Source organism: Mauremys mutica, chromosome 5, assembly GCF_020497125.1.
Source record: "Mauremys mutica isolate MM-2020 ecotype Southern chromosome 5, ASM2049712v1, whole genome shotgun sequence".
Lineage (NCBI taxonomy): Eukaryota > Metazoa > Chordata > Testudines > Geoemydidae > Mauremys > Mauremys mutica.
In genome coordinates this window covers 1623325-1640200 of record NC_059076.1, presented here as the reverse complement: position 1 = coordinate 1640200, position 16876 = coordinate 1623325, and the positions used below count along the sequence as shown (strand labels likewise).

Sequence of the window (16876 nt, the reverse complement as noted above, 5' to 3'; positions counted from 1 at the left end):
TCCGGCAGCACTGGTTGAGGTCAAGACTGGGGGGTTTTGGGGGGGAGCAGGCGGGGGAGGGGGGACAGGCATTGTCCCAGGGGTCCCACCCGCCGCGTCTCCCGCCATGCTGAGTCGGGAGGGAGGGCAAACACCGGAGAAAGGGGCGAGGGGGAAGAACAGGTCACCCACTCCTCCCTGCTAGGCTGTGGGCTGGGGAGGAGGGTGCCAAACCGGGAGAGGGGGGGCAGATATGGGGAGTATCAATGACTCGGGGGGGGGGGTCAGTCACCGACACAGGATCGAAATCCGGCTTCTCTAGCTGCACGGGGGCGGGGGGAAACAAGAGCAATGGGGGTGCAGTGCAAGAGGGGCAACTTAAACAAGGGAGAGGCACAAGCGCACTGATGGGGCTATGGGCGCACGAGGGGAGGGGCTAATCAGGGCAAGGGGCCGTGGAGGGAGGGGAGCAACCAGGCTGGGAGTGGGGCAGAGGGACCAAGGGGCTGGTTTCAGGGCTGGGGCAGGACAAACAAAGCTTCAAAGGGAGACGGGTGGGGCAGGCAAACAAACTGAAGCTGGGCCGGGGGGTGGGGGGGGAAGCTACTAGGGGCAAAGCTAGGGGGCCTGCTGCAGAGGGGAAGCGGTCAGTCCGGGGAAGGGGGGGGGTGCGTGCACCCACAAGCACTTGTGCAAAGTCAATGGCTGGCTGGCTGCTGCTGGAAGCCCAAATGGTGGCAATAGGGCGTGGCAAGCCAGGCGAGCAGCTGGGTCCCAGAGGCAGGAGCAGAGGCAGATGGTAAGCAGCTTGCGGGGGTGGTGGAGGGGGCAGCGGTGGTGGTGGGGGTAGGGGGGGGGACACAGATGGACCAGGGGGCAGGCTCCACACCACACCCCCTGTGTCCCCACAAACACAGTCTAAACCCCCACCACTAGAGCACAGTTAAAGGGTTACTCAGTCTTTGGGAGCCCCCTCCTCAGTGGTCTTTGGTGTTCTGTGCGCTCCCCAGCAGCCGGTGGTCTTTTCAGTCCTCTTCTCCCTCCTCCTCCAGGCTCCAGCAGCTCCCCAGGACAAACACAGCTCCAGCAGCAGTAGCAGCAGCAGCTCCTTCTCTAGCAGCCCCAGTGGCTAGGCAGGAAGGACCCCCCACAGGTGGCAGCTGTAGTGGTGGTGGGGTCCTGGCTTCTCCCTCCAGAGGTGGGGGAGTGGGGGCTGGCCAGCAAGGCCCCCCCACCCCTCACTCACCCGCTCAGCAGCAGTTGCAGCAGCAGCAGCAGTCCTGGGAAGAAGCACTCCAGCCAGCAGCAGCAGCCCAGGAAGGGAGAAGGAGCTCCAGCTAGCAAGGCAGCCAGAGAAGGGGGAGCCCTCCAGCCAGCAGGGCAGCCCAGGGACACAGAGAGGTCCCTGTATCTATTGGGTTTCCAGGAAATGGGGCGGGCGAGCCCGCCCCATGCTAACGGAACCCCCCCCCAGCCTAAGGGGAGGTGCCACAGAGCCTCAGAAACCCACTAATTGCGGGGGACAACTAATAAAAGAACAGGGACAGGAGTGCGGTCAAAGGGTCATAAGAAGGGAGCCTGACGGTGACACCGAGCAGAGAACCCCGGACAGCGCCCACTGCTCCTCGAAGGCGTCAAGGGAGCCAGCGGACGCCGCCCAGAGGAACTCCGCCCGGAGACGTGAGCGGACTAAGGATCGGAAACAAGCCCCACAGTCGCAGGAGTCTCCATTGGCCAACCGCCTCTCCCTGGTCGCGTAGATGGCCATTTTTGCCAGGGCGAGGAGGAGGTTGACCAGGAGGTCCCGCGACTTCGTGGGGCCACGGATAGGGAGTGCATGGAGAAGGAGGTGTGGGGAAAAGTGCAGCCAGAAACGCAATAGGAGATTAGTGAGGAGCCGGTAGAGGGGCTGCAGCCTGGCGCACTCTATGTAAATGTGCGCCAGGGTCTCCCTCACGCCGCAGAAGGGGCAGGTGTCTGGGACAGGGGTAAACCGCGCCAAGTACACGCCCGTGCTCACGGCCCCGTGGAGGAGCCGCCAACTGATATCCCCGACGGGCCTCGGGACCAGGGTGGAGTACAGGCTGGCCCACCGGGGCTCCTCACCCTCCAGAGGTGGCAGGAGGTCCCGCCACTTGGTGTCGGGGCGGGACACGAGGGTGAGGAAGTGAAGGGTGTGGAGCACGAGCGCGTAGAGCTGCTTCCTTGGCGCGGTTTGGAAACGGACCGGCTGCAGATCGTGCAGCCGGCTGGCGGAGAAGGGGCGGGGGGGGCGGTCGGGTCCACGGGGCAGGGGCCCGATGAAAAGGTCTGGAGGGCTCGGGGTGGGGGGTGGGCGGGGCGTGCCCTCACGCAGGACCCGGTCGAGGTAGGCCCGAGCAGCGGGCGGCAAAGCGGCCTTCACCTCCTGTAGTACGAGCCGGGGAGTACAAGGTCTGGAGAGCCCCATACGCCGAGCGAGCGTCGGGGGATCCAGCCAGTCTCCCCGGTCGTAGTCCAGGAGGTCTCCGACCCTGGTGGCTTCTGCCAGGACCAACCTCTGGCGCACCGCGGGGGACTCCGCCACCTGCACACGGAGCTGAGGGTTGTGTAGCAGGGGCTCCGCGAGGAGGTCTACCCCCTCGGTGGCCGCCACGGACCTGGTCGCAGAGAACAGCTTCCAGGTCCGGAGGAGGTCCTGGTAGAAGACCGGCAGCCCGGAGAGGTCTCGCGGAAGGCCCCTCGGGTTGAGATAAAGGAGCTGCCGGTCGTATCGGAGCCCTCGGAAGCGGCGTAGGAAGGCATGTGCCAGAGCTCTCCATGCCGGACTACCCACACCATAAAGGAGCCTCTGCAGTGCCTGGAGGCGGAAGACGTGGACCTGAGTGCGCAGGCACTTCAGGCCCTGCCCTCCCTCCTCCAGGGGCAGGTGGAGCACCCCTGCAGGGACCCAGTGCAGTCCTGGCCAAAAGAACTCCAGAACCACCGTCCGGAGTTCGGTCAGGAACCCCGGGGCCGGGACCAGGGTGTTGAGCCGGTACCAGAGCATGGACAGGACCAGTTGATTGAGCACCAGTGCCCTCCCTCGAAGGGAAAGGCACCGGAGGAGTCCTGTCCATTTCCGGAGCCGCTCCGCCACCCTGCCCTGCAAACCTTGCCAGTTCTCCGGCGGAGAGGGATGCGTGGCAGAAAGGTAAACGCCGAGATAGAGCAGTGGACCCGCGCTCCACCGGATGGCCTGAAGCGCGGTTGGGAGGGAGCTCGCCTGCCACCCGTCCCCGACCACCAGGCCAGAGCTCTTGACCCAGTTGACCCGGGCGGAGGAGGCTGCCGAGTACACAGCCTGGCAGGCCTCCACCCGCGCCAAGTCGCCCGGGTCCTGGACCACGAGGAGCACATCGTCGGCGTACGCCGACAGGACCAGCCGCAGCTCCGGCTCCCGAAGCACCAACCCCGTCAACCTCCTGCGGAGGAGACAGAGGAAGGGCTCGATTGCCAGGGTGTACAGCTGGCCCGAGAGGGGGCACCCCTGCCGCACTCCCCGCCCGAAGCTGACCGGCTCGGTCAGGGTCCAGTTGAGCCTGACCAGACACTCTGCGGAAGCGTACAGCACCTGGAGAAAACCCACAAACTGGGACCCGAAGCCTAACGCCTGCAGAGTGCCCAGGAGATACCCGTGGTCCACCCTGTCGAACGCCTTCTCCTGATCCAGGGACAGGAGGGCGAACGACAGACCATCCCTGCACCCAAGCTCCAAGAGATCCCGGACCAGATACAGGTTGTCGAAGATGCTACGGCCCGGGACGGTGTAGGTCTGGTCTGGGTGGATCACGTCCGCCAGCACGGCCCCCAGCCGCAGCGAGATGGCCTTGGCTACGATCTTGTAGTCCGTGCTGAGGAGCGAGACGGGACGCCAATTCCGTAAGTCGCGGAGGTCCCCCTTCTTCGGCAGTAAGGCGAGCACGGCTCGCCTGCACGAGAGAGGGAGGACCCCGCTCCGCAAGGACTCGGCCCAGACGCTGACCAGGTCCGGGCCGAGGACGTCCCAGAACACGCGGTAGAACTCCACGGTCAGCCCGTCCATGCCCGGAGACTTGTTGGTGGGCATGCGACGGAGGGCTTCCGAGAACTCGGCCAGAGTGAGAGGCAGCTCTAGCCGGTCTCGGTCGCCCGCGCTGACCGTCGGGAGCCCGTCCCAGAGCACTCTGCAAGCGGCAGGATCGGTCGGATCTGGGGAGAAAAGGCGCGCGTAGAAGGTCCGGGCCCTCTCGCACATCTCCGCCGGATCCGTGAGGGGGGAGCCGTCCTCCGCCAGAAGGCAGGTGACGTGCTTCTTGGCCCCCCTCCTTTTCTCCAGGGCGTAGAAGAAGCGGAAGCCGCGATCCATCTCCCGAAGGAGGCGGATGCGGGATCGAACAAAGGCGCCCCGGGCCCGATAGCCTTCGAGGACCCGGAGCTCCTCCCGCTTCTCCCGGCACGCCCCGCAAAGGGATGGATCCTCGGGGCTGGCGGCCAGACGCCTCTCCAGCTCTAAGACCTCCCGCTCCAACTGCCCTATCGCCGCATCCCTCCGTCGGCTGGCGCCCCGGGTGTAGTCACGGCAGAAGAGCCGGGCGCGCACCTTCCCCACATCCCACCACCGCCGCGCCGAGGGAAAGGCATGCCGCTGCCCTCGCCAGGCCAGCCAGAACTCCCGGAAGGACGCTACGAAGCCCTCATCCTCCAGCAAGCTGTTGTTAAAGTGCCAATAGGCCGGCCCCGGCCTCTCCGCACAGAGAGAGGCCGTCACGGTGGCGAGGTGGTGGTCCGAAAAAGGGGCCGGCCGGACGCTGGAGGACTGGGCCCGTGAGAGATGGAACCGTGACAAATAGATGCGGTCCAACCGGGAGCGGCACGACCGATGGGCTTCCACCCGGACATAGGTGAACGTGGAGGCATCGTCCGGGTGGTGGTCGCGCCAGACGTCTACCAGGGAGTGATGGGTGACAATCTCCCGGAGGACGTCCGCGGCGGCTGGGCTCTGCTCGGTCCCCGAGCGGTCCCGCTCCTCTAGGACGGTGTTGAAGTCCCCGCCCAGGACCAGGCACTCACGAGGATCCAAGGAGCCAAGGAAGGCGGACGCCTGCTGATAGAACTGCAGCCGCTCCGGGGGCAATGTCGGGGCATAGACATTGACGAGGTTGACCACGAGCCCCTCCATGCGGACCCGGAGGTGCAGCAGGCGGCCCGGCACAGCCTCGGCGACCCCCAGCACCTCAGGCCGTAGGTCGGGGGAGAACAGGGTAGCCACTCCAGCCCGACGGGTTGTGAGATGGCTGAAGTAGACCTCGTCCCCCCACTCCAGCCGCCAGCTAGCTTCGGCGGCCGGATCCGTGTGGGTCTCCTGCAGGAAAACCACAGAGTACCCCCCTCCCGAAGGAAGGAGAGCACCTGGCTCCTGCGGAAGCCCACCCTACAGCCCCGGGTGTTCAGTGTGGCAAAGGTGACGAGTGCCATGAGGAGGGCTGGGGGGGATCCTCGTCGGCAGGGGCGCTCACGGCCCCCGTTGGGCCGCGCAACAAACCGTGGCCCATCCCGAAGGTGAGCAAGGAGTCACGGAATTTGCGCACCCGATGGTAAGCCGCGGCACCCTGCTTCCCGGTCCTCTTTCCCTCCCCCATGAGGGCCCTCGTGGCCAGGAGGATCTTGTGAAAGTCCCCCCAGCGCTGGAGAGCAAGCGGGATCTTGTTGCGGGAGCCCCGGACGTCCTCCAGGAACTCCTGCAACTCCTCCCGCAGCGTATGGGGGGGCGGGGTCACTGGCCTCCGGGGGTCCACCGGTGGGACCTCTGGCGCAGCCCCGTGGCCCACCGGGACGGGCAAGCAAGGGGCGGGCCCTGGCTCAGTGGGGGGCGGCGGAGGGAAGAGTACAGCCCCGAGTGGGTCGGGACTGTGAAATTCAAAGGCCGCTCCCTGGGAGTCATCCTCTAGGAAAGGGAAGGAGACAGCCCCAGGGGCGGCAATAACATCATGGGAGGTGGAGGGGGCAGGGCTGGGGTCAGGAGCAGGGGCGGGGGGAGGGAGAGAGACGGGACCCTGGGCCGCAGGAGCTGAACCATCAGTAAGTGGCTCCTCGCGGCCAGGTACGGGAGTTGGAGGGGTAGGGAGGGGGTCCCCAGTGACACCGGGCTCAGGCTCAATGGCAGGTAGAGCAGCCTCGGCGCAGAGAGATGCAGAACCCTCAGAGGGGCCCCCACCCGGGAAGGAACTCGATTGCCTCACACCACCGAGGGACACCCCCGGTAGCCCATCTCCCTGCCACGAGGCACCGGCCGTTGCCACAGCAGGCTCGGCAGCCAGCAGCAGGGTGCCGTCTGCAGCCGGGCAGGCTGAGGAGTCCAGGGGACCCTCAGAGGCGGGAGCGGACGCAGCGGGAGGGTCGGTGGAGCACGGGGAGGGAGAAGCTGGGGTGAGGTCGGCTAAGTCGAGGCCCGTGGGCAGAGGGTCGTCCTCCCCCGGGGTGACCGGGGTCAGACCCAGGGCCTCGATCTCCACAAAGATGGAGGGGAGCTCACCTCCCACCACCCCGGGGTCCTCCCCACTCGCACCCGAGGCGACGCTCACCTCGGGTATTGCGGGGGGCAAGGGACCAGGAGGGGCTTCATCGGAGGCCTCCGCAAGAAGGGACTGCGGAGGAGGGATGGTGGTACCTTCTGGTGCTGCCACGTCTGCCCTAGCCGTCATCGGCAGATGGGGCAACCCCTGGGGCACGGCGGAAGGCTCGGTGTCGGCGGCCCCCTTTCTGGTCTTACGGGGGGCTTCCGCCTCAGGTGGCACGGGCGGAGTTCGAGCCTTCCGCTTGCCCCGCTTACCCTCTACCCGGGTCCAGCCCTCCATGGCATCGCCTGCGGGCTGGTCAACAGGGATTGGGTCAGGGGGCAGAGAAGACAGTTTTGGGGCTTGGAGAGGCACAGGTGGGACAGCAGGAGGGAGGGAAGAGTCCCCCTGGGGAGAGCCCTCTCCCACGCCCGGCAGTACCCCTGCCGCACCCTCCTCCACAGGCCCCGCCAGAGTGCAGGCAGCAGAGGCAGGGCACTCCCGCTCGTCTGGGCGCACGGGAGGACGGCCCCCTGAGGCCCGAGCGGGAGCAGTGATGGGCTGAGGAGGAGGAGGGGCGGCTCTGGGCACCGGGCGGCCGGGGGCGCCGGCGATGACAGGGCCAGCGCTCTGCCGGGGCTCGGGGGTCCCGGACGCTCCCCCGTGCCGGGCCAAGGGGCAGTCCCTCCGAACGTGCCCCGTCGCCTGGCAGAGGTAACACCGGGCCTCCCCCGTGGAGTAGTGCACCCGGTACTGGGCCCCCTGATAGGGGACCAGGAAAGACCCCTCGAGCGCCTCTCCGCCACGCGCCGCCGGCGGCAGTTGAAGCTGCACCTGCCGGCGGAACGAGAGGACGTGACGGAGGGCGGGGTCTTTGCAGCCCAAGGGGAGAGGGCTCACCACGGAGATGGGCTTCCCCAGAGTAGAGAGGGCGGGCAACAGGGCGACATTAGGCAGGAAGGGAGGGACGGAGGTCAGGACCACACGGACCCCCAGGTCCTCCAGCGGCTCCAGGGGGACAAACACGCCCCCCACCGCCAGGCCCTTCTCCACCGCCTCCTGGGCGGCGGCCTCCGAGGCAAGGAAGAAGACCGCCTTGCCGTACATTTTGGAGGCCGCCACGATGGCCGTGGGCCCCACCACCCTCGCCAACGCCCGCACGTAGGTCTCCACGTGGGGCGAGGCGGGCACCAGGAGGCAACGGACGCCGTGCTTCCGGGTCAAGGTGGGGAAGGGGCCCCGGCCGCTGTAGATGGTACCGGAGGCGGCGGTCGGGGGAGATGACGTAGCGGCAGGCGGGGGGGCCGCCGCCACCTGGGCGTACGCTCTGGGGGCCAAGGGAGGGGCACCCGCAGAGCTGGGAGAGGGGACAGCGGGGAGGGACGCCGCGGCCGGTGGCAGGGCCGCGGTGGCAGGCTCCGCCATGGAGGGCTTTGTCTTCCTAGCGGGGCCCTTTCCCTTCTTTTTGCCCTGGCCCTTTCCGCCGGCTGGGGGGGCTCCCCCAGAGGCGGAAGGGGCGAGGGACGTGGCAGCAGCAGAGGGCACCCCATCGGTCGCCGCTGCCGGCGCCTCAGCGGTAGCGGTGGCAGGAGGTCCGGCAGCGGCGGTTGAGGTCGAGACTGGGGGGTTTTCGGGGGGAGCAGGCGGGGGAGGGGGGACAGGCGTTGTCCCAGGGGTCCCACCCACCGCGTCTCCCGCCATGCTGAGTAGGGAGGGAGGGAGAACACCGGAGAAAGGGGCGGGGGGGGGAAGGACAGGTCAACCACTCCTCCCTGCTAGGCTGTGGGCAGGGGAGGAGGGTGCCAAACTGGGGGAGGGGGGCAGATAGGGGAAGTATCAACGACTGGGGGGGGGGAAATCAGTCACCGACACGAGGTTGAATTCCGGCTCCTCTAGCTGCACTAGGGGAGGGGAGGGGGAAACAAGAGCAATGGGGGGTGCAGTGCAAGAGGGGCAACTTAAACAGGGGAGAGGCACAAGCGCACTGATAGAGCTATGGGTGCACGAGGGGAGGGGCTAATCAGGGCAAGGGGCCGCGGAGGGAGGGGAGCAACCAGGCTGGGAGTGGGGCAGAGGGACCAAGGGGCTGGCTTTAGGGCTGGGGCAGGACAAACAAAGCTGCAAAGGGAGGTGGGTGGGGCAGGCAAACAAACTGAAGCGGGGGGGGTGGGGCAGGGAGGCTACGAGGGGCAAATGGGGCAGGCAACAAGGGGCAAAGCTAGGGGGCCTGTTGCTGAGGGGAAGGGGTCAGTCCAGGGAAGGGGGGGGGTGCGTGCACCCACAAGCACTTGTGCAAAGTCAATGGCTGGCTGGCTGCTGCTGGAAGCCCAAATGGTGGCAATAGGGCGTGGCAAGCCAGGCGAGCAGCTGGGTCCCAGAGGCAGGAGCAGAGGCAGATGGTAAGCAGCTTGCGGGGGTGGTGGAGGGGGCAGCGGTGGTGGTGGGGGTAGGGGGGGGGACACAGATGGACCAGGGGGCAGGCTCCACACCACACCCCCTGTGTCCCCACAAACACAGTCTAAACCCCCACCACTAGAGCACAGTTAAAGGGTTACTCAGTCTTTGGGAGCCCCCTCCTCAGTGGTCTTTGGTGTTCTGTGCGCTCCCCAGCAGCCGGTGGTCTTTTCAGTCCTCTTCTCCCTCCTCCTCCAGGCTCCAGCAGCTCCCCAGGACAAACACAGCTCCAGCAGCAGTAGCAGCAGCAGCTCCTTCTCTAGCAGCCCCAGTGGCTAGGCAGGAAGGACCCCCCACAGGTGGCAGCTGTAGTGGTGGTGGGGTCCTGGCTTCTCCCTCCAGAGGTGGGGGAGTGGGGGCTGGCCAGCAAGGCCCCCCCACCCCTCACTCACCCGCTCAGCAGCAGTTGCAGCAGCAGCAGCAGTCCTGGGAAGAAGCACTCCAGCCAGCAGCAGCAGCCCAGGAAGGGAGAAGGAGCTCCAGCTAGCAAGGCAGCCAGAGAAGGGGGAGCCCTCCAGCCAGCAGGGCAGCCCAGGGACACAGAGAGGTCCCTGTAGCAGGGTGGACCCTGCTCCGGCTCTGAGGGCTTTGACAAAGCAGCCTGGCAGGGCCTGAGAGCTGTGGCTGGGAGCTGGGCTGATTGGGAAAGTGGCTGCAGCTGGGGGCCACGCCCCAAACTGAAGCCCTGGGGCTTATAAGAAGCAGGGAAGCCAGAGCCCAGGGAGAGTCTCTCTCTGCCTGCAGAGAGGGATGGGCCTGGCTGCTTAGCTGGAGGCTAGATACCTGAGGGAAGCAGAGCTGGGAGATAGGCTGAGGAGCCAGGGAAGCTCTAGCCAGGACAGCCCCAGGCTGCGGCCTAGCGAAGGGCCATAGGTACTGCGGGTTGCAGAGGGCAGCCCAGGGGTAGGACGAAGCAGCAGGTCCAAACCCCCTTTGCCTGTGATGAGTGGGCTGATACTGCAGTCTGCCCCAGGGTGTGGGGCTAGACCATGACTGTCAGTAGCCACTACTGAGGCAAGGCGGGGATAGTAGCGCGGGGTTCCCCTGGGAGGGGGAGACCCAATTATAGATAGCGGGGACCGGGTCCAGGGAGGGACGCCGGGGCCAGAGAACAGGCGGGTCACCGGCCTGCCGGGGGCGCTCCAGGGCCGGACCGAGGGACATTCCGGGACCGACCAGCAGGAGGCGCGGCAGGGGTGAGTACGGCCCGTTTACAGGTGCCTAAAGAAGAAGACAGGCACCTATTGGAATTTTCAGAAGTGCCTAGGGACCAAACTTCCATTGAAATCACTTCCCACCACTACCACCAGTCCCTGTCTCCCATTGCTCCCCCACCCCTTTCTGGCTACTATCTCCTTCTCCCTCTGCTTCTCCTTACGCTCTCCTCAGGACTACCTCCACATTACTCACCCGCTGCATTCTAAGTTAAGCTGCTTTCCCCTTCTTGCTGCCTGGGAGTAAGCAGGGGGCAAGAAGGGAGACATCTCCCTCCCAGCTCTGGTGCTCAGACCACCTCAGCCTGGAACAGCAATTGAAGGGAAAATCCTACTAAGCCCCTGGGATGCACAGTCCAGTCACATATAGGAGCTGTGAGGGGCTGGCGTATGTTCAGTATGGAATCTTCAGAGAATTTAGCAACTGAACTCTAACAGGTCTCCGCAGAACATGTGTGAATTGCAGTTATTCAAAGGCACCTAACTTGGCCTGATTTGTGTAGGTTTTAATGAAAAACAAAACAAAACAAAAGTCACATCCCTGAGACCAGAGTGACCTCCCTTCCAAATTACAAGTCCCTGCTCCAATGTAAGGAAGGACGAGAGCTTCTCAATAAAATTTTATAAGCAATTCATCACTTGAGAAAAACATAATGTTGTCTAATCTCATTCTTGTAAACAGCTCAACTGTCTTTAAAAACAAAAACAAAACAAAAAAAGTCATATACTTGACATGGACAATTTCAGCGCAAATTGTTAAAGTTTGGCAACGTTCCCAAACAATGTAAAACCAGATTTTACAATGGGAAGTGGCAGGAAATCTTAACTATAGGCATTACCACTTGCAGGTGCAATGTATGTGTAAATTCTGCATAATGTATGTATCCATTTTTATATTTGTTTACATACAGAGTGTGTGAATACATATGCAAGAATTCGAATTAGCAGAATGTAACAACTTTTAAAAATCCTTATAATAATCTGTTAATAATGATTTTTCTTCTCTCTCCCTATTCTCCTCCTCATGTTTTTCAGTACCATTCATTGTGTCTTTGTCTATATTTTAAATTGGAAGCAATGCTGGCTAGAAACTGTAATTTTTATGTGAGTGAATGATGTCTAGCATGCTTTGGAGCACTCAGTGAATAAGTAATAGTTACACAATATTTTAAAAATATTTATTTTCTAAATGGCAGTAGCAGATTGTGATTTAATGTTATGCTAATTATGATAATCGATTCAATGCATACATTTTAATGATATAGCTATATCCTTAGATTGTACAGGACCAAATTTTATTCCTTTATTCATGCTGAATTGCATATTACTCCACAGCTAGTGGCATTGAAATTAACATTATAATACATATTGTACATTGTTCTAATATTCTCACTGAATATTTCCAGGTCATATTACACCCCGACTTGCTGGAGGGGACAGTGTCTGCTCAGGACGTGTTGAAGTAAGACATGGAGAAGAAACATGGTCTACAGTCTGTGATTCCCACTTCAGTCTCAATACTGCCAGCGTTATCTGCAACGAACTAAACTGTGGAACAGCCATATCTATCCTGGGAGGAGCTCAGTCTGGAGAAGGAAATGGGACAGTCTGGAACGAAACATTCCAGTGTGTAGGGAATGAATCCCACCTTGTGTACTGTCCCAGAACATCACATGTGAATCAGACATGTGGTCCTGCTAATGTTGTCAGCATCATATGCTCACGTAAGACTTCAAAAGGATGACTCTAAAATGCCAGTGATATATTCTAGTCTACTGTGTGCTGTATCCCTTGAAGTAGAAAAAAAGACAGGACTCAGCTAGAATCATAGATCATAGAATCATAGAATATCAGGGTTGGAAGGGACCTCAGGAGGTATCTAGTCCAACCCCCTGCTCAAAGCAGGACCAGTCCCCAACTAAATCATCCCAGCCAGGGCTTTGTCAAGCCTGACCTTAAAAACCTCTAAGGAAGGAGATTCCACCACCTCCCTAGGGAACCCATTCCAGTGCTTCACCACTCTCCTAGTGAAAAAGTTTTTTCCTAATATCCAACCTAAACCTCCCCCACTGCAACTTGAGACCATTGCTTCTTGTTCTGTCATCTGCCATCACTGAGAACAGTCTAGATCCATCCTCTTTGGAACCCCCTTTCAGGTAGTTGAAAGCAGCTATCAAATCCCCCCCTCCATTCTTCTCTTCTGCAGACTAAACAATCCCAGTTCCCTCAGCCTCTCCGCATAAGTCATGTGCTCCAGCCCCCTAATCATTTTTGTTGCCCTCTGCTGGACTCTTTCAAATTTTTCCACATCCTTCTTGTAGTGTGGGGCTCAAAATTGGACACAGTACTCCAGATGAGGCCTCACCAATGTCGAATAGTGAATGCAAAGGTGTTTGTTTGTTTAGGACACTGGAAACAGGCCATATGATTGCCCATGTTTATAAACTGTAAACTTGGAACACAAACTGCTGCACAGTTTTGTTACAAAGAAACTCCCTAAATCCTAGGTCAGATTAAACAGTTATGGAAAGTATTCTGTACTACATTAATAAATATACTAATAAAATGTCCTTACTACGAATGGAACTTGGATCACTGGGCTAGTATAAATTTGTTCTAAAACACAGAAACAGAAACATTTTGATGGTATAAAGGAATAAAATTCCCTCATAATACTTGATAATAAATCGCTCGAAAGGTCCCTCTCTAAACCCTTCTCCTTCTCCTCAGGGCACACAGGGTTCCGGCTGGTGAACGGCAGCACAGAGTGCTCAGGGAGAGTGGAGATCCAGGTGCATGGTGCCTGGGGAGCCCTGTGTGACTCACGTTGGGACTTACCCATCGCCAATGTCCTTTGCAATCAGCTTGACTGTGGATTTGCCATATTGGCTCCGGGCGAAGGATATTTTGGGGAAGGAAATGGCTCTGAGTGGACAGACTCACTTCACGATAAGAGTTCTGAACCGCATTTGGGTCACAGCCCTGTTACCATGTTGGAGGCGTCTCAGTGCCCACATGGTAATGATGCCAGTGTGATTTGTTCAGGTAAGTGCAGGAGAAATGCAGGATTAATGACACCTGCCCTTCAGTGTGTGACCCTGCCTTCCAGCACAGGAGGACCTCTGGGGACAGGCAGAGGAATAGTGGTCTAGATTCTAAATCCAGCTGTAAAAGGAGCAAAAGCAGCAGCCACATTGGGGGCACAACTGAGGTTTTATCTTCAAATTTGGCACAGCATCCTTGTCGCCTTTTTATTTTCTTTTTCTCTTCCTCTTACAGAATAGGCACCACAACAGCCACTTTCCAGGCTTTGAGAACAGTTGCTGTTCAAGGATTGGGCATAAAGTTGTCATTAATTCCACTATTTCACACTTCACTTCTTCCAGAATCCATGAGTGCCATCATCTGGATTTGAGTCTCATTTGTCCACATGTGGATATAAATGGAAACCTTGAGACACAAGCAGGTCCTTGGCTCATGATAGCAAATTGGGTACTAAATGGCTATTAGCCAGGATGGGTAAGAATGGTGTCCCTAGCCTCTGTTCGTCAGAGGATGGAGATGGATGGCAGGAGAGAGATCACTTGATCATTGCCTGTTAGGTTCACTCCCTCTGGGGCACCTGGCATTGGCCACTGTCGGTAGACAGATACTGGGCTAGATGGACCTTTGGTCTGACCCGGTACGGCCTTTCTTATGTTCTTATGTAACCCTTCTGATTTAGTAACTTACGATGGTAATTCATATGTATAGGCTATATCAAATCTAATATACAGTAGTTAGTTCTAGACCCCTATTCAGAAAAGCACTTCAATCCCATTGAAGTCATTGAGACTTGAGCATATTTTAAAGGTCTTACATGAATCAGACCTATACTGTTTCCACTCCAGAGCATAGGTAGAGCCCTGCAAATCCGCAGATATACGCTTTATATCCACATGGATCATGAATTGATGTAGATCCAAACTTTGTATCTGTGCAGGGCTCTAAGCATAGGACACTCTCTCTGAATAGCTGAAACTTTTAATGAATGTAATTGGTATGTGGAGTAAGATGAGATTCCCCTTTATGGTATGTCAGAGTCCTGGATGAGCTGTGGAACATTAAGTGTCAAGATGCAGAAAGTTTACAACCAAAGCTAGATTTTTGTCAAGACAAAAATTCAAAAGTCAATTTTAGTTTAAAAACATAAGGAGTCATGACATCCTATGACATCATTAGTGATGCAAAACTATAAAGAAATCAGCTAGTCTTTATTTTACATGAAACATTGTTTGACGCCATGTAATGATAGTTTTAAACTATGAGTTGACTATTGGTAAGCCCTTAGTGCGCTACACTGATCCTAAGCCCTGTGAACTCAATGGAAACACTCCCCTTGGCCTAATCCAAAGTGGAACCAGACTGCTGGCACTAAACATTAAAAAGGTTGTAGAGCAGTTTTTAAACTAGGAGATGGGGGAAAGCCGACTGCTGCAGAGGAGCGTGTGGATTGGACACTGACTTCTCTTAGGGGAGAGTCTGATGATAGAGAATCTCCAGGTTATAGTCAGGAGCAGAGCACTGAAAAGTATAATGTAAGGGCTGGATCAGATGATAAACAGTCACATAAAAAAGAATCTGGCACATCAGAAAAAGGCAGGCTAATAAACAGGGACAAGTTTCTAAAATGCTTGTACACTAAAGCCAGAAGTCTAAATAATAAGATGAGTGAACTAGAGTGCCTTGTGATAAAGGAGGATATAGAAATAATAGGCATCACAGAAACCTGGTGGACTGAGAGCAATCAATGGGACACAATCATTCCGGGGTACAAAATATATCGGAAGGACAGAAAAGGTCGTGCAGGGGGAGGAGTGGCACTATATGTGAAAGAAAGTGTAGATTCAAATGAAATAAAAATCTTAAGCAAATCCACATGTTCCATAGAGTCTCTATGGATAGAAATTTCATGCTCTAGTAAAAATATAACATTAGGGATCTACTATCGACCACCTGACCAGGACAATAATAGTGACGATGAAATGCTAAGGGAAATTAGAGAGGCTATCAAAATTAAGAACACAATAATAGTGGGGGATTTCAATTATCCCCATATTGACTGGGAACATTTCACTTCAGGACGAAATGCAGAGATAAAATTTCTCAATACTTTAAATGACTGCTTCATGGAGCAGCTGGTACAGGAACCCAGAAGGGGAGAGGCAACTCTAGATTTAATCCTGAGTGGAGCGCAGGAGCTGGTCCAAGAGGTAACTATAGCAGGACCGCTTGGAAATAGTGACCATAATACAATAGCATTCAACATCCCTGTGGTGGGAAGAACATCTCTAAAGCCCAACACTGTGGCATTTAATTTCAAAAGGGAGAACTATGCAAAAACGAGGGGGTTAGTTAAACAGAAGTTAAAAGGTACAGTGACTAAAGTGAAATCCCTGCAAGTTGCGTGGGCCCTTTTTAAAGACACCATAATAGAGACCCAACTACAATGTATAACCCAAATTAAGAAACACAGTAAAAGAACTAAAAAAGAGCCACCGTGGCTTAACAACCCTGTAAAAGAAGCAGTGAGAGATAAAAAGACTTCCTTTAAAAAGTGGAAGTCAAATCCTAGTGAGGCAAATAGAAAGGAGCACAAACACTGCCAACTTAAGTGCAAGAGTGTAATAAGAAAAGCCAAAGAGGAGTTTGAAGAACGGCTAGCCAAAAACTCCAAAGGTAATAAAAAAATGTTTTTTAAGTACATCAGAAGCAGGAAGCCTGCTAAACAACCAGTGGGGCCCCTTGACGATCGAAATACAAAAGGAGCGCTTAAAGACGATAAAATCATTGCGGAGAAACTAAATGGATTCTTTGCTTCAGTCTTCACGGCTGAGGATGTTAGGGAGATTCCCAAACCTGAGCAGGCTTTTGTAGGTGACAAATCTGAGGAACTGTCACAGATTGAAGTGTCACTAGAGGAGGTTTTGGAATTAATTGATAAACTCAACATTAACAAGTCACCGGGACCAGATGGCATTCACCCAAGAGTTCTGAAAGAACTCAAATGTGAAGTTGCGGAACTATTAGCTAAGGTTTGTAACCTGTCCTTTAAATCGGCTTCGGTACCCAATGACTGGAAGTTAGCTAATGTAACGCCAATATTTAAAAAGGGCTCTAGGGGTGATCCCAGCAATTACAGACCGGTAAGTCTAATGTCGGTACCGGGCAAATTAGTTGAAACAATAGTAAAGAATAAAATTGTCAGACACATCGAAAAATAAACTCTTGAGTGATAGTCAACATGGTTTCTGTAAAGGGAAATCGTGTCTTACTAATCTATTAGAGTTCTTTGAAGGGGTCAACAGACATGTGGACAAGGGGGATCCGGTGGACATAGTGTACTTAGATTGCCAGAAAGCCTTTGACAAGGTCCCTCACCAAAGGCTGTTACGTAAATTAAGCTGTCATGGGATAAAAGGGAAGGTCCTTTCATGGATTGAGAACTGGTTAAAGGACAGGGAACAAAGGGTAGGAATTAATGGTAAATTCTCAGAATAGAGAGGGGTAACTAGTGGTGTTCCCCAAGGGTCAGTCCTAGGACCAATCCTATTCAATTTATTCATAAATGATCTGGATAAAAGGGTAAACAGCGAGGTGGCAAAGTTTGCAGATGATACTAAACTACTCAAGATA

The 16876-nt window shown here is 56.8% G+C and overlaps 1 protein-coding gene across 1 annotated transcript in view; it reads left to right on the top strand.

Annotated features, from left to right (window-relative positions):
- The window catches only part of LOC123371168 (scavenger receptor cysteine-rich type 1 protein M130-like), a 31798-nt gene extending 18313 nt beyond the window's left edge, over window positions 1-13485 (top strand). The window contains exons 5-6 of the mRNA XM_045018463.1: window positions 12932-13000; window positions 13481-13485. Coding sequence (XP_044874398.1) covers window positions 12932-13000; window positions 13481-13485 — 74 coding nt within the window. The remainder of the gene's footprint in view (window positions 1-12931; window positions 13001-13480) is intronic.
- Window positions 13486-16876: the final 3391 nt, after the last annotated feature.